The following is a 21,389-nucleotide window of genomic DNA, read 5'->3' on the forward strand; positions in this document are numbered from 1 at the left end:
GGCAGTGACTGCGAGGCTGGAGCTACAGATGCTAACTTTCCAGTATGCTGTGGGGTGCTCACTGCTCAACCCCCTGCTCTGCCCCAGGTCCTGCCACCACCCCACCCCTTCCCCCAAGGCCCCTGCCCCTTCCCCTGAGCCTGCCATGCCCTCGCTCCTCCCCCCTCCCCACCAGAGCCTCCAGCGCACTGCAAAACAGCTGATTGCGGCGGGTGGGAGGAGTGGGGAGGGAGGGGGAGGCGGTGATTGGCGGGGCTGGCGGTGGGCGGGAGGTGCTGGGGGCTGGAGGGGGGTAGCGGATGGGGGGCTGCTGACATATTCCTGTGGCTCTTTGGCAATGTTCATTGGTAAATGCTGGCTCCTTCTCAGGCTCAGGTTGGCCACCCCTGTCCTAGGGACTGGTGGGGCCAGCGTTGCAACAGTCAGTTCTCAACGTTCCGTTTTGATTTGAATGGGGGCATCTTTCAGTTCCCCTTCTGCGTCAGCCTTCCACGTTCTCTGGAGGCAGATTTCCATGATTTGATCTTTCAGCAGACGAGTATGGGTGAATTTCCATGGGTATAACCTAAAGGGAAGATAACAAAACTCGTGTAGAATTTAGATTGATATCTCCATAAATAGTATTTCCCTTGGAGTTGCCCCAATGCACTCCTTGCCTTCAAGTTGTGAATCTAAACCTTTTGTCTCATGTAATGATTGTCTAATGTACGTGTATTGAGACAATATCTATCTCAGAGTTTACATGATTGAAACACACATAAATGAGCTCAAATAATGCAGAAGAAATAAATCTTAAGCTATTGAAAGTGATACAGCTCCACTCCCTTCCCCTGGCTGTCATCTTGGCAGTTCTCTCAGAAATAATCTCATGGAGATAGACTTCAAAACTCTCTACAAATTCTGCTATGCCCCCATTGGGCTATATACAATAGATGTGTAAATTCCCCCCTGCAATTCCTTTCCAGGAAAGCGGTTTAAATAAACTGTAGCGTACATTTGTCATGGGTCTCGGTGTGATTTCTTTGTTATTGTGTTGGTGGCCCAACTTCTGACTGGATGTTATAAATAGTGTGGGAAATTCTTCATTTAAAGTTTACTGATTATTTTCCCCATGCTAATAAATTCCAGATTTTCAAATAGTTGAGAATAAGTCAACATATTTGCAGCTGCTAATCCATCCTTCCAGACCCTTAATCCTTCTCGATGACAATCTTTTGTTCAGTATCAGAGGGGTAGCCGTGTTAGTCTGAATCTGTAAAAAGCAACAGAGGGTCCTGTTTCAGAGTAGCAGCCGTGTTAGTCTGTATCCGCAAAAATAACAGGAGTACTTGTGGCACCTTAGAGACTAACAAATTTATTAGAGCATAAGCTTTCGTGGGCTACAACCCACTTCTTCGGATGCATATAGAGTGAAACATATATTGAGGAGATATATATACACACATACAGAGAGCATGAACAGGTGGGAGTTGTCTTACCAAGTCTGAGAGGCCAATTAAGTAAGAGAAAAAAAACTTTTGAAGTGATAATCAAGATAGCCCAGTACAGACAGTTTGATAAGAAGCAAGTGTGAGAATGCTTACAAGGGGAGATAGATTCAATGTTTGTAATGGCTCAGCCATTCCCAGTCTTTATTTAGCCCTGAGTTGATTGTGTCTAGTTTGCATATCAATTCCAGCTCAGCAGTCTCTCTTTGGAGTCTGTTTTTGAAGTTTTTCTGTTTTAAGATAGCCACCCGCAGGTCTGTCAAAGAATGGCCAGGCAGGTTAAAGTGTTCTCCCACTGGTTTTTGAGTATTATGATTCCTGATGTCAGATTTGTGTCCATTAATTCTTTTGCGTAGAGACTGTCCGGTTTGGCCAATGTACATGGCAGAGGGGCATTGCTGGCACATGATGGCATATATCACATTGGTAGATGTGCAGGTGAACGAGTCCCTGATGGTATGGCTGATGTGATTAGGCCCTATGATGATGTCACTTGAATAGATATGTGGACAGAGTTGGCATCGGGCTTTGTTACAAGGATAGGTTCCTGGGTCAGTGTTTTTGTTCAGTGATGTGTGGTTGCTGGTGAGTATTTGCTTTAGGTTGGGGGGTTGTCTGTAAGCGAGGACAGGTCTGTCTCCCAAGATCTGTGAGAGTAAAGGATCATCTTTCAGGATAGGTTGTAGATCTCTGATGATGCGCTGGAGAGGTTTTAGTTGGGGGCTGAAGGTGACAGCTAGTGGTGTTCTGTTATTTTCTTTGTTGGCCCTGTCTTGTAGGAGGTGACTTCTGGGTACTCGTCTGGCTCTGTCAATCTGTTTTTTCACTTCAGCAGGTGGGTATTGTAGTTTTAAGAATGCTTGATAGAGATCTTGTAGGTGCTTGTCTCTATCTGAGGGATTGGAGCAAATGCGGTTATATCTAGAGCTTGGCTGTAGACAATGGATCGTGTGGTGTGTCCTGGATGGAAGCTGGAGGCATGTAGGTAAGTGTAGCGGTCAGTAGGTTTCCGGTACAGGGTGGTATTTATGTGACCATCGCTTATTAGCACAGTTGTGTCCAGGAAATGGACCGCTTGTGTGGATTGATCTAGGCTGAGGTTGATGGTGGGATGGAAATTATTGAAATCATGGTGGAATTCCTCAAGGGCTTCTTTTCCATGGGTCCAGATGATGAAGATGTCATCAATGTAGCGCAAGTAGAGTAGGGGCATTAGGGGACGAGAGCTAAGGAAGCGTTGTTCTAAGTCAGCCATAAAAATGTTGGCATACTGTGGGGCCATGCGGGTACCCATAGCAGTGCCGCTGACTTGAAGGTATATATTGTCCCCAAATGTGAAATAGTTGTGGGTGAGGACAAAGTCACAGAGTTCAGCCACCAGGTTAGCTGTGACATTATCGGGGATACTGTTCCTGATAGCTTGTAGTCCATCTGTGTGTGGAATATTGGTGTAGAGGGCTTCTACGTCCATAGTGGCCAGGATGGTGTTTTCTGGAAGATCACCGATGGATTCTAGTTTCCTCAGGAAGTCAGTAGTATCTCGAAGATAGCTAGGAGTGCTGGTAGCGTAGGGTCTGAGGAGAGAGTCCACATAACCAGACAAGCCTGATGTTAGGGTGCCAATGCCTGAGATGATGGGGCGTCCAGGATTTCCAGGTTTATGGATCTTGGGTAGCAAATAGAATGTCCCTGGTCGGGGTTCTAGGCATGTGTCTGTACAGATTTGTTCCTGTGCTTTGTCAGGGAGTTTTTTTAGCAGATGGTGTAGTTTCTTTAGGTAATCCTCAGTGGGATCAGAGGATAATGGCCTGTAGAATGTGGTGTTAGAGAGCTGTCTAGCAGCCTCTTGGTCATATTCCAATTTATTCATGATGACGACAGCACCTCCTTTGTCAGCCTTTTTGATAATGATGTCAGGGTTGTTTCTGAGGCTGTAGATGGCGTTGTGTTCAGCATGGCTGAGGTTATGGGGCAAGTGATGTTGCTTATCCACAATTTCAGCCTTTGCACGTTGACGGAAGCAATCTATGTAGAAATCCAGTCTGTGCAAGTAAGTGAGGTTCTTACCCACGAAAGCTTATGCTCCCAATACTTCTGTTAGTCTTAAAGGTGCCACAGGACCCTCTGTTGAATCTTTTGTTCCTTTTCCTGGGTTCTCTGGGAACAGAGGTTTATTGGTTTTCAGCTTGGCCCCATCTGTTCCCAGAGTCCCAACATTCTGTGCACAAAGGAGCGGGGTTAATAATGAAGCAGTTTTGCAACTAGGCCCAGGCAGTGACCAAGGAAAATAGAAATTGACCTTTGCTGTTTCCATGTCTGCCCAATGGCAGAGGAGGCGTGAGATCCATGGGGTGAGAGTCAGGCTAGGAAATGTAGCCAGCGACTGTGCTAGGATGGGAGGAATTACAGATCTGGTGGATGGAGGTTTCCTGTTAGAGAACAAAAGGGGAGAACCTGTGATGTTCATAAATTCAGAGTTTCAAAGGCTCTAAGGCCAGCCCTGATCATCTAGTCTGACCTCCTGCATAACACAGGCCCTAGAACTTCCCCAGAAGAATTCCTGTTTCACCATGGTCCCATGTGTCTTCACCTTCAGCTGGGTTTAATCATGGGGGTAGAGTTCAGGAGTAGAGTGTTTGACTGCAGATCAAATGGTCCTTGGTTCACACCCTAGTGCCCCCTTTGAAGACTTTGTTAATAAAGCAGCAGGTTTCACACAAACAAAAGGAAGTATTTTTCACACAACGCACAGTTAACCTGTGGAACTCTTTGCCGGAGGATGTTGTGAAGGCCAAAACTATAACAGAGTTCAAAAATGAACTAGATAAATTCAGGCAGGTGAGGTCCATTAATGGCTATTAGCCAGGATGCATAGGGATGGTGTCCCTAACCTCTGTTTGCCAGGAGCCGGAAATGAGCGACAGGAATGGATCACTTGATCATTCCCTGTTCATTCCCTCTGGGGCACTGGCTACTGTCGGAAGACAGGATACTGGGCTAGATGGACCTTTGGTTTGACCCAGTCTGGGCGGTCTTGTGTTGCTTATGTTCTCAGTTGTATGATCAAGTCCTGGCTATTAGAGGAGCAGATGGGTTCAAAAGACCAGTCTCTTGGATCTGTGAATCCTGGGCAAACTAATTCCCTTCCTTTAGAGAATGACAGAAAACCCCATTTCCTCCTTCTTTCTACTCCAGGCTTCGTTCCTTTTTCCAAAGACTCGCCTCTAGGGAGCACAGAGAGATCCACGTGCACAAAGTGTTCGTCCAACCTGCAGCAATCGAGGCATGCTCTGTCCTCAGCCAGCAAGAACAGGCCTTGCCAGAGAAGCCCCAGAGAAGCAAATGCTCATGGACCATCCTATCAGGCATGAAAAGACTCTGTGTCTGTAGCCAATCTGACACCTGGATGGCAGAGAGCGATGAGGAGAGAACAGTTTCCTCACCACGAAGGTGGACGCACTTGTCCCTGAAGAAGAAAGCAGCTGAGACCCAGGTGGAGTCAGAGGAGGTGAAGCTGCAGGAGAACACAGAAAAAGTCGAACTGGATCTTACAGGTGAGGATTCAATCCACATGGTTAGCGAGGAGCATGTGAGGAATACTCACACCAGTCACTCTACAAGCCTTACACATCAGGGCTTCTCACGGGACAGTGATGGGAACCTCAGACTCTGGAATCCATTTAGTGCCGGATCCTCTTGGAGAGGGTGGCTGAGGTCCATCGCTGAGCTGGGGAGAGCTGACAGTGTCAGGTCACCCCCCTCTGGGGGTCTGGCACTGTGGGGTGGGGAGTACTAACATTGCTCCAGGCTGTAAGGAGAACAGGGGCTGGACGTTGTAGGAAATCATTTCTTTTCTCCTGGATCGGGTCCATTTCATCAGTAAAATGCTCCAGAGGTCTCAGCAGGTCACAGCTGGGAACCGTACCAGAGCTGAGCCATTACTTCTTGGGGGGTTAAATGCCAATGAGGCCTGTTGCCCATCACTGACAGGAACGGTGTGCAAGGGGAGGGGAAGAGCAGAATACACCATGGAAAAGAAACTGGCCCCTAAGTCAGAGGAAGCCTCGTGTGGTAAAAGCCCCCAGCGAAGAGCCATGAGATCGGAGTTCTCTGCTTAGCTCTGCCCACAACCTTTAGTCTGACCCTGGGCAATTCGCTTCAGGGCTCTGGGCCCGACTTCCATCCTCTGTAAGCCAGGGATAACACATGGAAAAGCGAAATGTTACGAATGTTTCTTTCTGGTCCAGGGACGAAGGAGGAGCCGTCTCAGTCGAAGGGGAAGTGGGAAAAAGGGAGCCGAGAAGAGCAGGAAGAAGAGCGCACTCCCATCCCCTCATTAGCAAGCAGCTCCCATATGACGACGGTAATTGTGACGGTTTGGATCACAGAAACCCTCTTGGGAGCTGCCACCTGATGTGCCAAGACTACCTCTGCCCCTGCTTTCCCTGCCAGCTCGGGACCTCAGCACACTGTCTTGCTGAGCCAGACACGCCCGTCTGCTCCAACACAGACCCAGGGTCTGAATTACTTGCCCCAGAGCTGCAGGTTTACCTGAAAGCAGCTAACAGAAGTGTTCCTGTCTTTAACACTCAGATGCCCAACTCCCAATGGGGTCTAAACCCAAATAAATCCGTTTTACCCTCTATAAAGCTTATGCAGGGTAAACTCATAAACTGTTCGCCCTCTATAACACTGATAGAGAGATATGCACGGCTGTTTGCTCCCCCTGATATTAATACATACTCTGAGTTAATTAAGAAGTAAAAAGTGATTTTATTAAATATAGAAAGTAGGATTTAAGTGGTCCAAGTAGTAACAGACAGAACAAAGTAAGTCACCAAGCAAAATAAAATGCACAAATCTATGTCTAATCAAACTGAATACAGATAATCTCACCCTTAGAGATGCTTCAGTAGGTTTTTTCTCAGACTGGACACCTTCCAGGCCTGGGCACAATTCTTCTCCCTGGAACAGCTCTTGTTCCAGCTCAGGTGGTAGCTAGGGGATTCCTCATGATGGCTCTCTCCTCCCTTTGTTCTGTCCCACCCCTTTATATATCTTTTGCACAAGGCGGGAACCCTTTCTCCCTCTCTGGGTTCCCCCCCCACTTCTCAATGGAAAGACACCAGGTTAAAGATGGATTCCAGGTCAGGTGACATGATCACATGTCGATGCAAGACTTCATTGCCCACTTGCCAGCACACACATATACAGGAAGACTAACAGTTAAAACACACCCATCTGCAGACAATGGTCCTGGTTAATGGGAGTCATCAAGATTCCAAACCACCATTAATGGCCCACACTTTGCATAATTACAATAGGCCCTCAGAGTTATATTTCATGTTTCTAGTTTCAGATACAAGAGTGGTACATTTATACAAATAGGATGATCACACTCAGTAGATTATAAGCTTTGTAATGATACCTTACAAGAGACCATTTGCATGAAGCATATTCCAGTTACATTATATTCACTCATTAGCATATTTTTATAAAACCATATAGACTGCAACATCCCAGTAATGACGCTTTGTGACTGAGATAATGGAAAGCATCCCCTGCTGTGTGTATTAATATCTCCTGGAGCTGGTATCTCTGACAGGAGAACTACCTGCCCCTTGCTCAGGGAGCTGAAAAGAAACACTCTTCAAGTGTGATCAACTCCAGCCAGTCTTGACGAGTTTCTCTGGGCTGCTTGAATGAGGCCCAGATTGACAAAGGGGTTTAGGCACCTAAAGAAGCACACAGGTGCTTAGTGGGATTCGCAGAAGTGCCTGACTCAGGTGCCTGACTCTGATGCACTCTCCATGCTGAAAATCCTACGAGGCCCATCCCTGCACTTGTAGGGGAACCCACACACCTGCTGCGGGTGGTGTTCTGGCCCATCTAGTGGCACCAGGCCCACTTAGAGACAGAGATAAAAGGAGTCTGCTCTGGAGCCTTAGCTAACAGCCGCTTGGGGTTTAGCTCATGCGGGAGAGGCTCCGGCGCTAAGCTCCTGAGGTCCCAGGTTGGATCCCATCTGCCAGGCATCTAGACACCTTCGTAACTCTTATGATTAGTGACAGAGCACCCTGCAGCACATACAAAAGTCTGCAATTCTGGGAGCTTCTGTCATACCGGGGGGCTTGAGCATCTATGCGAGTGTGTCACTCTGGTGTGCTCTGCTGCGTCCTCAGCTGCTGCCATCCAGGACAGACGGTGCTGATCCAGCCACGCAGGCCAGCTGCAGTAATACGCAGGAGGTGCCTGAGACACCAGGGCAAAGGCCTCCAGCACCCCAGACCCTGGGTTTAGGTGACCCTGGAACCAAGCCCCCTGGAGTAACACTGTGCCCGGTGAGTTCTGACCCACGGGGGTCTGGCCCCAGAGGCCCATGGTTTGGGATTCTCCTCAGCCAGGCAGATTTGCTCCTTCAGTCGAAGCTACTGCCGGCAATTCCTGCCTGTTTTATGGCAGCGCCACACGCTGCGGGGTGGGGAAGGAAGAGGCATTTCCATTTGGGTCCTGTTCTCAGTCCTTTCCTCGCAGACACTGTGGGCTGCTAGAGTTGCTGAGCCAATGTGCTCAGGCATTCGAGGTGGGATGGGACATGGGGCAGGTTCTCCAGTGACCCCTCGGCTGCACTCAACAAGCAACTTGAATGGGCTTTGCAGGCCATTGAGGCTTTCTCAGCCGAAGCTGGGCTTCCTGGGAGGAGGGGCTAGAGAGGGCGGAAATGGGGTGGCCCTTGGGGTCCCAGCACTGGCTGAGAGGCTCCCATCTCTTCTCAGGCAGAGGGGACGAGGGAAGCGGATGAAAGACTGAGGAAACCTCGGCACCTGTTGAGGCTTTTAAAGGAAAGGGCTGAGCCGGAGTCTCCACACTCACTGGGCCCTGCCAGCCTCCCGCGGGGACAGACTATTCCAGGGCAGCTGCCCAATGGAAATACTCAGTCCCAAGAGGCTTTGTCCCTGTTCATTACAGACCCCCGGGGAGCAGCTTTCCTCAGCCCAGCTCCAAGCCCTGCTGATGAGAGCCGTGAAGGGTCTGACAACACCCACCCTGGAGCGATTTAAAGCCACAGAGGAAGAGCTGAGTGCCATCGTATCTCTACACGGAGACAAGATGGAGAGAGTAAGAGACTCCCGCCGTGGGGCAGGGGGATGCTGCGCAGAGAGGGGGAGGGGAGAATTTCCTCTCCTAGGAAACCGTTCCTGGGACACGCTGGCATGGTGCTTTGAAGGTTGGCTCAGCCCCTTTCCATTCATCGCTTGGCCGCGGGGATCCGCGGCGTCAGGTTTGTAACGTGCTCTCTGCCCGCTGGAGCTCTGACACGTCCCTGAGGACAGCCCAGCCACACTGAAGGTGCCGAGAGCCCCAGCCCTGGCAGCGCAGCACTTACCTAGTCTGCCGATGGGCCTCCACATTAGGCTCCAGGAGCAGACATGGTTTCCTCAGACATGCTGCAGGGCCTTGTTTGTCCAGCTGAAGTATCAGGAGGAATTTGGCTTTGCTCTTTTCTCTCTGTCTCTCCCAAGCTCTGATCCTGTTGCCCCTCCCCACAGATCTGAGTGCCTCCCCCGTGAATTAGATTGGCCTAGGGAGGTCTCTGGCAGACTTCATTTCTACATGCCCTGGGTAGGAGGCTCTCGGCATCATTTACTCCCCCTGATTAATGAAGCTCCACCGCCCTCCTGGGAGGTAGGAATTCAACCCATTGCACACCTGGGGAAACTGAAGCCCAGAGAGCTCCTTGACTTGCCCCAGCCTGCGCAGGTGGGTTATCGAGAAAGGAATCAGGGTTCACGTTCCCTACAGTTCTTTAAACGTTGCCTTTAATCGCTCGGCCTGGAAATAGGTGACATTCCCGCCCTTCTCCAAATACCGCCTGCCCATGGCGCGTCAGTGCAGACTTATTGCCTTCCTGGGCTTTGGCTTTCCTGGAAACTCGGAGACTCATAAACGAACCGAATCCTCAGCCTGAGCTTCCTCCCCAAACCTGCCTGTTCCTCGGGTTCCCTGCAGGTCATCCCTGTCTCTGGCCGAGTTCCCTGTTTCCAACAGGTCCCACCGGGAATTTAACAAATGGCCCCTCAATCAGCAGATTGATTTGTGAAGGGCTCTAACTCCTGCTAGCAGAAAGAACAGGTCAACAGAATCCAGTCACCCGGGTTGTAGCTCCTGCTCCTTGTTCAGGAGAGGAAAGAGCAATGACCAATTCCTCATGGAAAAGCCCTAGGGGGTGGCTTGTCCCTTTCGGGTCTGTCTACCCTGTGCTGCAAACTCTGCAGCAGGAGCCGTAAAGCCTGGCCCTATGGACTTGGGCTCCCAGGGCTGGCACTGTGGGGCCAAACAGCAATGCAGCCTCTTCTGGGCTTGGGCTGGAACTTGAGCTCTGAAGCCAGGGGAGGAGGGGGCTTCAGAGCCTGGGCTCCAGCCCAAGTCACCATGTCTGCACTGCGGTTCTCAGTGCCGCAGCCTGAGCCCGAGGTTAGAGACCCGGCTTTAAGATTTGTTACGGCAGGTTTTAAAACACCGCAGTGTAGAGGTTCTCCGTAGGGCTGGGGCCTGGAGCTGGCTAGTCCCATCCAAGTAGCCCTGCCTGCCATCTCTGGGATGGGCTCTGGGGTACATCCGTAGAACCAGCTGGGTCTGGAGCAGTGCTTCTCTACCTGGGACATCCTCAGGGGCAAACAGGTAGTATTGGATGTGGCCCACATAACACGGATGTGGCCCACAATGGAAGCTAGGTTGACAACCACTGGTCTGGAGGAACTGCTTGTGCTAGAAAGAGCAACAGGAAGTTGCAGAGATGGAGGAAAGGCTCCTGCAGGGAAGCCCTTGAGAGCGGGGCTGAGAGCAGTTTGCTAAGGCAGGGAAGGCCCTGGGACATCAGAGGAGTTTGAGCTGTGCCCACGGTAAGGATTTGGGGAAGGCTTTTGTGTGTGTTTCTGAGCTTTAAGGTGCAAAACCAGACCACAGGAAGCCTGGGGTTCCTGGACTTGTCAAAGCCTCTTTCTTGAGATTATGGAGGAGCAGAGATGGGCAACCGAGGTGAGAGGCGGCTGGCAGGGCTGCCAGGAGGGGTTACCTGGGAGGAGGTCACTCATTGATAAATCCATCCCTCTACTTTCTGGCTTTCTTCCAGATTGGAGACGTCGTGGGAGGTATCTTAATCTGGCTAGACAACGTCTGTGATCCCAGAGCCAGAAAAGCAGCGTTGAGGGCCATGGCCTTGCTGGCTCGCTCCCACCCCCAGGACGTGGTTCTGAGCTGTGTGGCACACACGCTGTCATCGGACAGGTAGGGAGCTGCTCTCTTATCACCTCAGTCCATTATTTCTCTTCCTGCTCCTACTGACAGGCCACCGTCCGGGAAGGGTCTGTCGGGCTCACACAGTTGGAGGGAATTTCCTGTGGTGCAGAGAGCTGTCCATGCTCACTAAGAGGAGATGCCCAGGCCCTGCCACTGAGGAGCCAACCCCTCCTCCTGCACTCCCTGGGATGGAGACGTGCCAGTTTTCTGGAGAATTCCAGCATTGTGCTGATTTCTATGGGTCACCCCACTTCCTCTCAACTCCAGTACAGGGCCAATAAATGACTTTGGGGCTCACTCCACATCCCTGGGTCATGAAGGCTGGCTGCTCCCTATTGCGTGAGAGAAGGCAGAGATGGAAAAGGCCCATCTGTCTGTCCCCTGGGGACCAGTGCAGGATTGTTACCTGTAGTCAGATCCCTTGTTATTCCGTGGCTGAGGAAGTGTTGAAAAAATGCACTCATCCTTCTGGAGCTGTGCAGCAGAGATAAATCATAGAATCATAGAATATCAGGGTTGGAAGGGACCTCAGGAGGTCATCTAGTCCAACCCCCTGCTCAAATCAGGACCAATTCCCAACTAAATCATCCCAGCCAGGGCTTTGTCAAGCCTGACCTTAAAAACCTCTAAGGAAGGAGATTCCACCACCTCCCTAGGGAACTCATTCCAGTGCTTCACCACCCTCCTAGTGAAAAATCTCTTAAGACAGAAATTTCCAGCCTTTATTGTTGCAAAAAAAAAAAAAAATCATCCACACATGACCTGAGCGTAAATGCAGTGCAGCCTGCCTGAGTCTGCAGACAGCCGGGAATAAAGGTTCTGAGAGGGGTGAGTGCCTCTTTTCATCTCAATATGTTGTGAACTCTGAGTCCTGCTGGTTATTGCCGATCACTTTGCAGAGACATCCAGCTGAGGTGTTTATAACACAATCCCCATGTGCCTAGGGGCCGTGAAACCCAACTGGACCCTAGCCAGAGGTCAAAACTCCGGCTTTCCTCGGCATCCTCTGCAATGCAGTTCTGCACTGACCACAGACAAATCTGTGTCACATGGGAGAGCAAATTGAAGAGCAGCATGAAAGAAATTGACTTTCTTACCCAGTTCAGTTGCCAGAGGAATACAGTGCTGCTTTTCATATTGATTTGAGTGTTTGATTTGTAAACCTTTCAGGTTTGAATTCCTTGAAACAGCCACAGTGCTTTCCAGGGTCTGTGCTCAGAAGCTATAGAAACTCGGCAGCGTTGGCACAGAATTTCAGCCAAGCTTCCTGAAGACCTTAAATCCAGGCCATTTACTCTTGATTTGTCCAACCTAATTCTCAATGTCCCCAGGGCTTGAGCACCATGTCCGACCTTCCTCACCAAACTTGGAAGTCCAATGACTGGAGTCTTTTGGATCCATCTGCAGTCTTCCTCTGCAGATGCCTGTGAGGACCAGCAGTGCTTAGATCAGCAAGAATGGAGAGAAGAGAGGAGGGGGATTTCAGTACTCGTTTCCTTCCATCTCTGTCCCACTGGGCAGTACAATCTCCCCTTCCAAGCTCCTGAATCCTCTCCTATCAGGGCATGTTCTGATTCAGTGTCTGACCCCGCCCACCACACTGCAGTAGCATTGAGCTGCTAAGAGACACTTGACCAAACGCTGGGTCTCAGTTACACCCCCAAATAGCCAGAGTAACTCCAATGAGGTCAGGCAAGTTCCTCGGGACTGAACAGAGCAGAATTTTGCACAGTCTGGGGGTCACAGTTTGGTGGTCACTCTGTGGTCAGTACATGGTCACTGTCTTGGAAACAGCGGTGCTAGCTTCAGGAACAATAGCCCATTAGGGGAAAGGAATAAATAGAACATTCTCTGAAGGGACTTGCCATGCCTCAGCCTCTCTGCACCAATCGGTGTGTCCTCTGAGAGACGCCTTTCCTGCCTACGCTCCAAGCCTCTCCCTGGGGAGGGCAAGAGGTGGCCAAGCAGGGAAGGTCTGACTTCTGTTTCTGAATTTGCAGATGTGCCATTGAGCTGTGGAAGGCCTTGGGTGAAGAACCACAGCTCACCAGGGAGGTGCTGCAGCAGCTGCTGGACAAGCTCCAGCAGAGACGCCGGGAGGAGAAGAGCGGCAATGTGTCTCTGGCTGTAAGTGAGATTTGAGATGTCACTTTGCCAACCCGCCACCGCAGGGAGGATGGTGCATCTGTGTGTGTGCGGGAGCTTCACCCCTTCTTAGCTTCAGGCCACGGCTCCACTAAACAATGAAGCCGACCTAACTTACCTCGGCATACAGCCGCCACAGCAATTCCATCCCTTGTGTGTGTCTGCACTTTGCTGCTTGTGTCGGCAGTGCACGTCCTCACCAGAAGCGCTCGTCTCGATCGTACGGTCCGGGTGGGGCATTGTGGGAAGGCTCCTGAAAGCCAGTTGACGTAAGCGACGTGGTGTCTACACTGACACTGCATCGACCTAACTGCATCGGCCTGGACTCTCTGCCACTCGTGGAGGTGGAGTTATTAATTTGGCACCGAGGGGCAGTTCTGCCGACGGGAAGGAAATTCCATAGTTAGGGTGATGCTGGGTGAGCGGCCTTGCGTTGACCTAACTCTGTAGTGCAGACCAGGCCTTAGTGTGTCCTGGACACGTCCTAGCAAACCCAAGAGGTGTAAATAAAGTTTCCCTCAGGTAAAAGTTACAGATCTGAAGTGGTTTATCTGCTGATACCCTGGCTCAGTTGTCTTCTGCTCTAGGTGGCCCTTTAGTGAGCAGGTGCAGTTCCGGTGTCTCTTGGAAGTATCCAGGTTTCTGGCTCTGTAAACCATGACTAGAGAGCTTCCCAGCATGGGATCATGAGATGTCCAGTACTTTTGACTGGGCCAGAAACACTGGGCCTATGAGAACGGATCTCCTCAGGATGGTTTCAGCCCGTCCAGTCACGGCTGGAAAGCCAAAGCACAGGGTCAGCACCAGTAAGAGAAATAATGGGGAATAACGTCATCCAGACTCTTCTGATCTTTCCATAGGGCTCCATCCTGCTTCCGTTCCAGGAATGGGTGAAGGTTCAGGAGCCTCCAAATGTCTCCTCCCCTCCTCTTTTCTAATACCCTGGGGAGGAAATGAGACATGACAAAAGGACAATAGCGGATGGCAATGGGGGCAGGTGGCAGATTGGGATAGTTGACTGAAATTCTTTCCCCCCTCCAGGCAATGAGGACCATTTACGAGGTCCTTTTCCTATGGGGATACCGAGAAGCCATCCTGGAAATGTATCCCCAGATGCTCATCCTCTGCGTCAGGCAAGTGCAGTATGTGATGGATCTGCGCTTGCCAGGGACCTACAGGGCCAGCGAGACATCCAGCCCCGAGGAGGGATCCAGCTGCCTCAGCCCCCTAAGGTAATGACTGAAAGGAAAAGGAAGAACAGATTTGTTCTGCTAAACACATGTGGTCTGTTCATGGCCATCATTTGTTCGGGTGCTGTAGTTCGCCCAGGCTCAGTTCAGTGCAGGTCTCTCTTGAGGGGAAAGGGTTGAGAGCCGTGTGTTCTTGTGAGTCACACTCGCTCATCTGACTCCGTCCACAGTCCAGCTGCTTTCACTACACAGTCAGGCAGCAGTCATGTTTGTGCATCCATCCCCATGTGCCACCTGTCAAAGCATCAGTGCTTTTATCAGGGCCTGCTGAGCAAATCGGTGGGTCTCTGTCCCGGAACGCAGACAGAGCCACACCAGCAGCACATGGGGCCAGGCACCGCAGGATGTCAGCGTCACAGGCAGACAGGAGGAAGAGGGACCAGTTCAACTGGTTCTGTGGGCACAGTTAGGGGCCTCCATCTACAGGGAAAAACAGAGCGCCAGAGGCCACCTCAGGTGGTGTAAACTGACACAGCTTTGCTCACTTACACCAGCTAAGGATCTGGCCCCACATGCCCGCTTGTGTCCTGTTACCTGCCACAGTAAAGAATCAAGTATTCAACCGTACTGAGTGATGACACCAACCAGCTTAAGAAGCTACAGTGTCACTAACTGGTTACAAACTCAATGAATCTGCAGTGTAGACAGGGCCCATTGGGCAGGGAAGCGCCATGATATCACACTGGATCTATCCTCGGGGACGCTAGCTACTGCTGACCATGCTGTGTGTCCCAGGGCTTGTGCAGATTTGCTATGCTTGGGGCTGATCTCGTTGCCTGACACTGGGATTTTTTTGTCTTTAGCACGTCAGTGGAGGCTGTGAAGACTCTTTTCTCTATGCCCGGATACTGGAAGGAATTTGCCGGCATCCAGTTACAGGAGGGTTGGGACATGATATCTTCCCGATGTTACTACTCGCAGGGTGTTGGCCTGATTGCAAGGTAGGAGCCCAAAGTTTCCTCTTCATTGGGTCTCTCTTGGGACTGGGATTTCTGTGTGAAATATTCCTCTGTTCCAGCTGCCATCTCAGCCCAGCAACTAGAGAGGAACTCTCTCTCCCCCTTGATAACCACAAGGGACTTTCTGTTCCATGTTCCAGAGCCATGATCGAGTTTGAGAACCCTCAGCTCCCTGCAGTTTTCAGAGAGGCCGTCACCATCGTACAGAGTGAGAAGGAGGATGAGCAGAGAAATATCGCCATGACTTTCTGCACTGAGGTGAGATTCATTAGTTGACAGGCACAAGTGGGCTTTCTGCAGAGCAGCTCAGGCCAGTAAGCTCTGGGGCACATTGTCAGGAGCTCAGCAGCCTACAGCCAGCTAGCTCCTCTCCACACATGGATGGTTGTGGGGCACGGCAGAGAGAGGGAGGGAGAGACAGGGTGAGATCGCTCCTGGCTGGATGTGCCTAGATGGGATCATGTGACAAGAGGAGATGTTTCATCACTGCCCCAAGGCCATGCTTCTCTCCTCACCTTTTCTTGGGGCTCTGCTTTTCTTCTGCCCCAGGGGTTGTTCCATGGCACTCAATGGGGCCTGGAGATTCCCCTTTCCCTGGGGGCTTATTTGTGACTTGTACATTAGTCTAACTTCTGGGAATGAACCAACTGAAAGAGCAGCAACTGGCTCCCTACACACCAGACACTTTGTATGGGAGTAAGTGGCCATTTGGTAAAGATGACAGTCCAGGGAACAGACCCCACAGGAAGACCTCTGCTCCTCAACCGGATGTTGATTTGGCTCTTTCCAGTTTCTCCAGAGTCCTTCCATTGAGACGATACTGACAAGATCAGAGCTCGAGGTGCAGCTCATGGAATGGACCCAAGACAAAAATCCCATCATACGTAGGCTCAGTCTGCGAGGCCTTGGCAGTGTGGTGCTCCAGCCAGCAAAGGTGAGAGGCGTGGATTGCCCGGGGGACTGAGGAAGCCGATGTCTATCGAATAGCTCAGAAATGAGAGCGAGATCCCCACACAAGCCTTGTTGTTTAACGCACGGCACTCAAATGTTGGAGGTGCTTTTACTGAGCGAATCAAGGCATGATGTGGTCCCTGCTCCCGGGAGCTGACCCCTGATTGCAGATGTGATGCAATGGGGGAGGCGGGGTGAGCAAAGACAAAGGTGACACTGAGCAGCTGGCCCAGAGTGAGAGGAGAATGACTTTCTGCCCCGTTGGGGGGCTGTGCCAGCCGTGGTTTCTCATAGGTGGGAGTGGGATCGTCCAGCATGTGCTCCAGGCTGTCACCCAGGATAGTAATGAGCTGCCTTCTTCATTCCTGCAGGTGCAATTGTTACGGGCCCAGCTGCCAGCGATCATGGACACGTTCGGTGACAGGGATGGAGGGTGTGTCATGGAGGCCATGCATAAAGCTGGAGACATCATCTACCTCCTCGACGGGGAGGGGCTTGGCTCCATCTCCCAGGACATTGCAGTCAGCCTTCGCCCCTTCATTGATGACGTAAGGCTTGGAACCGCAGGATAAGCCCATTCCCCCCCCCTCCGCCTGCCTCTGATGCCCTTGTCTCTCTCTCCCCATCCCCTTGCCTCCCGCCCCTCAGCCCTGCCATGGAGCCTCCAAGGAGTGCCCCCACCATGGGTGGGGAATCTCCTGCTCAGCCACCTCCCTGTCAGAGCTCTTCTCGGCAAACCTCAGCCTCAGCGCCCTGCTCCCAGCCCCTGCTGCAGCCTGGCCTGGGGGAGAGGGGGCCTGGCACTGGGCAGATGACCAGCTGTCCGGAGAACACCAGCCCCCAAAGAGGTGGAGATTCCCAGCAGGAAAGAGGTGGGTCGGGAATGGCCCGGCTCTCAGGGGAACTGAAGAGCAAAAGAACTGCTGTGCTCTGTAGCAGCACGTCCCTGCAAGGCTCCAGCAGCTGCTTCCCCCCTTCCCCAGACCAGTCTCCAGCAGCCTTCCCTCCCCCTCCCCTAACCTTCTAGGGTTCGGTGCTCTCCAGACAGAAATTGTGTCTGGGACACCATGGGGCTGCACTGCCCTGCACAGTGTCTCAGGCCCTGTTCTGCACAAGATGTCTATGGCGCTGGCCTGGTGGCCTCACTGCTCCCATGAGCCAAGTCAGTTAACACAGGGGGAACCGGAGCAGCGGGCGGATTATGACTCTGTCGCGTTATGCTCTGATACTGCCTGGCTTTGACCGGGCTTCCCCACTCCCTGTGTGTCATTGCCAGGAGAGGGGCAGTGTGCGCTCCGCTGCCATTTTACTGCTTGGCAACGTGGTGAGCAGGGTGAAGGACCCGGACAAACGCATCGTGCAGCAGGAAATGATCAACTGCTTGCTCCCGCTGCTGCTGCATCTTGAAGACCAGGATGAGAGCGTGACACTGGTAAGTGCCACGGTCCTTATTTCCTTATAAGCAAAGAGCCAGAATCCCCTGGGGCCCCCACTCCATTAATGGCCAGAGCCCCTTGCCCAAGCAGAGTCTTCTCCTCCCTGCTTCACTCCATGCTGGAGCCTAGTGCCTCATCCATCCTCACAGCACACAGCACAATTTGGAAGAAAAGCCTTCTTCTGGGAAAGAGTCCTGACCCTCTACTGCAAAGACAGGCCTCAGGCTTTTGGGCTGCTGCATCCAAAGGTTCCCAACAAGAGGCAGCAAAAGAAAAGGGAGTATAGATCTGTAAGTGCCCTTCGGTTCAGGGAGCTGATATCTGCCCACAGCCTTCTGGAAAGTGGGTGCAGCTGCCCTTCCTTCTTCCCTGGAGCTCCTGAGAGACCTTCTCCAGCAGGTCCTCGCTTCCCAACATTCACCGGACGTTGCCTTCTTTCGTTGGGCCAACTGGGATGTGGAGGGAAGCCTGATCCGTGTGCCTCTTTGGTCCGACTCTTTGGGATCCCAAAGCTGACTCACGCTCTCCTACAGGTTCTTTGCATAGAAGGACTGAGTTGTGGAGATCTCTTATGACTCTTTCCAGGGCCATCCATAGGGGGGCACTGGGCCTGGGACAACCCCCCCCTCCGTCCACCTCCCACCCCCACTCCACCCCTTCCCCCAAGCCCCCACCCCACCTTTTCCTACCCCTGCTCCTCCCCCACCCCTCCCCTATTCCTCCCCTCCTCCCAAGCCCCCGCCCCCTCCTCTCCCGAGCGACGCTGGGAGCCGGCGAGGTGGGGTATAGCTTAGCGGGGCCGGGAGTACTGCTGCTGGCCCCGGCACAGCCCAGGTCCTGCGTCCCCCTGAAGTGCAGGGCCCCCCAAAGCACAGGGCCCTGGGCAACCACCCCAAACCATCCAAAGACAGGACGGCTCTGGCTCTCTCCAGCCAAGTCTCAGTTCCCTCTCCTGAGCACAGTCCTGTGTAGAACAAATGACAGGAATCTCCACTAGCAGGAAAAGCGAGAGAAAAGGGACAGGGGAAGGTTCGATGTCCCCCAGACAATCCCTCTCTCAGTGAGAACCCTCTTGGTCTCACCTTCTCTTGCAGAGATGTAAACTGACGCTCTTCCGCTGCGCAGTGTTTCTCAGGTGGGCTCATTTGAAGAGGCTCTTCCGCAGCATGGCCTGGGATGGCTCCTCACAGCTCCTGAAGTGTGTCTGGAAGTGCTTGGTAGGTGAATTCCTTGTGCCTTGAGAGTGGTGAATGGTGACTTGAGGGAGACCTTTCTAATCCCACACCCTGAGTACCCATCCGCTTCGGTCGGGTGGCAGGACTCTATTCCAGGCTCTCTGCTGGTTCATTTCTGCATGAGTTACAATCCCTTCACATTTTTGAAATTTTTCTCCACAACTGTCAGACCTCCAAACTTGTGTCTTTTAAAATGAAAGCTGAGGTTCTGGAGAACCCAATAGTAACTCCAGAGAGGTGCTGCTATGGTGTATGGGCTCATACTGACTGTTGCTTTGCCCTGGCTGTATGTTTTGGCTTTCCTGGCCTCTTCGCTGTGGGAAGAACATGTGATTTGTATATTGTGCATTTCTTCCTTCTTTCCTCCTAGATGCAGAACAACGAGAGCCACATCCCCAAATTCCTGTTCCAGGCCTTAGAGTACCTGGAAAGCTCACAGACAACAATAAGACATTCTGCAGCCCTGTTCATTGGTAAGCAGAGCAAATTCACTTGATCTTTTTTGAACTGCTTCCTTCAAAGCCCTTTTCTAGACTTCTGGTGTGTGTGAGAGAGAGAGAGACAGAATTAACATGTATTCCAAGATTAAGGGAGCAATTTAGCTGTATTGACCGCACCAACTTCCCCTGCCCACAACAACTCTTTGGCTGCGCCTAGGGGAAAGCAGCATGATGTGAATACAATCTCCTTTGGAAATCAGCCGCCCAGTAACTTCTGTACATCAGATGCTTTTATGTGCTTTGTGAGCAGATGTAAGGAATGTATTTAATTTCCCAAGGGCTGTCTTGGGGGAATGGCTGCATCTTTAGCAGTTTTCAGTGAAGGATTTGAAAAGTAATGAGATCCATTGTATGTCTAGGAAATACTATCCGCCATTACTGCGACTTGTTGTCTGAAACCGTGACTGAAGAGGGCATCTCCCGCCTGTATGAAGGTAAGGAAATAGCTGTGTGTTGTGCCTCTGTGGGAAGTACAGGGGTGCAGCACAAGGCCTGAACACAGGTTTGAATGTGTCCCTCTCTGGCTAAGGACAGCATTTAAGGAAGAAGGATGGTCACGCGAGCTTTCATCGAGGTCCCACAATATGTGTACGGGAGCAGGGGATAACCATCCCTAGCTCCTAGGATAGAGGTAGCCTTAGAGCTGTGTGGGGAGATTGTCTTCGTAAAGGTCAGAAAGTCTCTAAAGGAAGGCCGGACAGAATTGAAAAGGGCTGTTGTTATTAAGCATGATGATGATGATGACAATTACCCTCTGTAGGGAAAGATTCATCACCTGCCCTCCCTGTAATGGAGTGATTGCAGGCCAGGGAACCACTCAGAGATTGGTTATCAGCTCATAGGAAATCCCATCAGTGCAGATGGAAAACACTTTTCCCTGTGACCTCTTAAGGAATGAAGGCACAGGGCCACAAAGAATTTCAGTCTAAATTCCTTTGCGGATCTGTGCATAAATGTTTGATGATTTAACACCTCTGCTGTTGTCACTTTTTTGTTACATCCCAAGAACAATTGCTCCCACCTGCCTGTGTTTTAGTGTGTGGACGTGTGTGTGACCGGGTGTATGCTGGGGGAGGGGGAAGTTACGCACAGAATGAGGACTCCTCTCTGTCCAGGGCTATTTTGGGAGTAGCAGAGTTGTTGTTTCTGTGCCCCCAGACTCTTGGGTAGCTAATAGCATGTGGCAACGGCCATCTGAAGGGGAGGTTTCCTAGGCACCAGTCACATCAGCACCATGGGGCTTTCAACCCGTTTCCTCTTTGTTTCAGCTTTTCAGGAAGTGCCTTTGACATCTGACAGGACCACAGGGTGCATCCTCAAGAGACATTACAAATGGCTGCAGAAGCTTGGAAATCTCATGTCGGGTTCTGCATTCGACTAGGGAACCGGGACCGAGACAGAAGACCTCTTTGTCCTGCTATGGTACGTACAACAGACGCTTATCAACTTTTTGGTGTCCCGAGCCTCTGTTTGCCAGAAGCTGGGAACGGGTGACAGGGGATTGATCACTACATGATTACCTGTCTGTTCATTCCCTCTGGGGCACCTGGCATTGGCCACTGTCAGAAGACAGGATACTGGGCTAGATGGACCTTTGGTCTGACCCACTATGGCCTTTCTTATGTTCTTATATTTGGAACCGGGACTGAACAACGAGGTGGATATTGGCAGATGACACAAAATTATGTAGGTTAGTCAGGCGTAGAGAAGACTTTGAAGCAGTTGAAAGGGATCTAATGAAGCCATGTGACTGGGCAGCACAATGAAAACCAGTGCTGACAAAGCCATACTCATGGAAAGCAGTGAGGTGAACGACTCCTACATATCGCTGGTGTCGGACACCAAAGCACGGTTGGTTGGGCCCAGTGGTGTGAGCAGTGGCAGTGGGGCCTAGTGGTCAGGGTGGTGGAGGTCGAGCCGAGGGGAGCCAAGGGTTGGAGCCGGAGTCAGGAGTCAAGAGCAGGATTGGAAGGGGCTGGGGAGTAGGGCCAGGGCGGGATTAAGGATTCCCGGCCAATGGGAGCTGCGGGGGGCGGAGCCTACAGACAAGACCAGCACCCGGGACAGAGGTTCCTGGTGCGGTGGTCGTCGCGGCGACGCGGCTGGGGGGAGAGGAACGGCAGCGC

The 21,389-nt window shown here is 51.6% G+C and overlaps 1 protein-coding gene across 1 annotated transcript; it reads left to right on the top strand.

The window, feature by feature from the left end:
- Nucleotides 1-4,893: 4,893 nt before the first annotated feature.
- On the top strand, nucleotides 4,894-20,644 carry LOC135885356 (maestro heat-like repeat family member 5). The gene is made up of 16 exons (XM_065413028.1): nucleotides 4,894-5,041; nucleotides 5,735-5,850; nucleotides 7,670-7,828; nucleotides 8,457-8,606; nucleotides 10,621-10,775; nucleotides 12,788-12,914; nucleotides 13,974-14,164; nucleotides 14,986-15,123; nucleotides 15,282-15,399; nucleotides 15,932-16,075; nucleotides 16,464-16,640; nucleotides 17,369-17,524; nucleotides 18,623-18,745; nucleotides 19,134-19,236; nucleotides 19,623-19,697; nucleotides 20,532-20,644. The coding sequence occupies exons 1-16, from the start codon at nucleotides 4,894-4,896 to the stop codon at nucleotides 20,642-20,644; spliced, it is 2,193 nt and encodes a 730-aa protein (XP_065269100.1).
- The last annotated feature ends 745 nt before the right edge of the window (nucleotides 20,645-21,389 follow it).

The sequence above is a fragment of the Emys orbicularis genome, chromosome 11 (assembly GCF_028017835.1).
Source record: "Emys orbicularis isolate rEmyOrb1 chromosome 11, rEmyOrb1.hap1, whole genome shotgun sequence".
In the NCBI taxonomy this organism is placed as follows: Eukaryota; Metazoa; Chordata; order Testudines; family Emydidae; genus Emys; species Emys orbicularis.

Bases quoted from the DNA above. Each gene is read 5' to 3' on its own strand.
- LOC135885356 (XM_065413028.1), top strand. From the start codon at position 4,894: ATGGCAGAGAGCGATGAGGAGAGAACAGTTTCCTCACCACGAAGGTGG. The intron at 14,165-14,985 runs GTAATGACTGAA...TTTTGTCTTTAG, and splicing joins AGCTGCCTCAGCCCCCTAAG to CACGTCAGTGGAGGCTGTGA. The intron at 17,525-18,622 runs GTAAGTGCCACG...CTTCTCTTGCAG, and splicing joins AGGATGAGAGCGTGACACTG to AGATGTAAACTGACGCTCTT.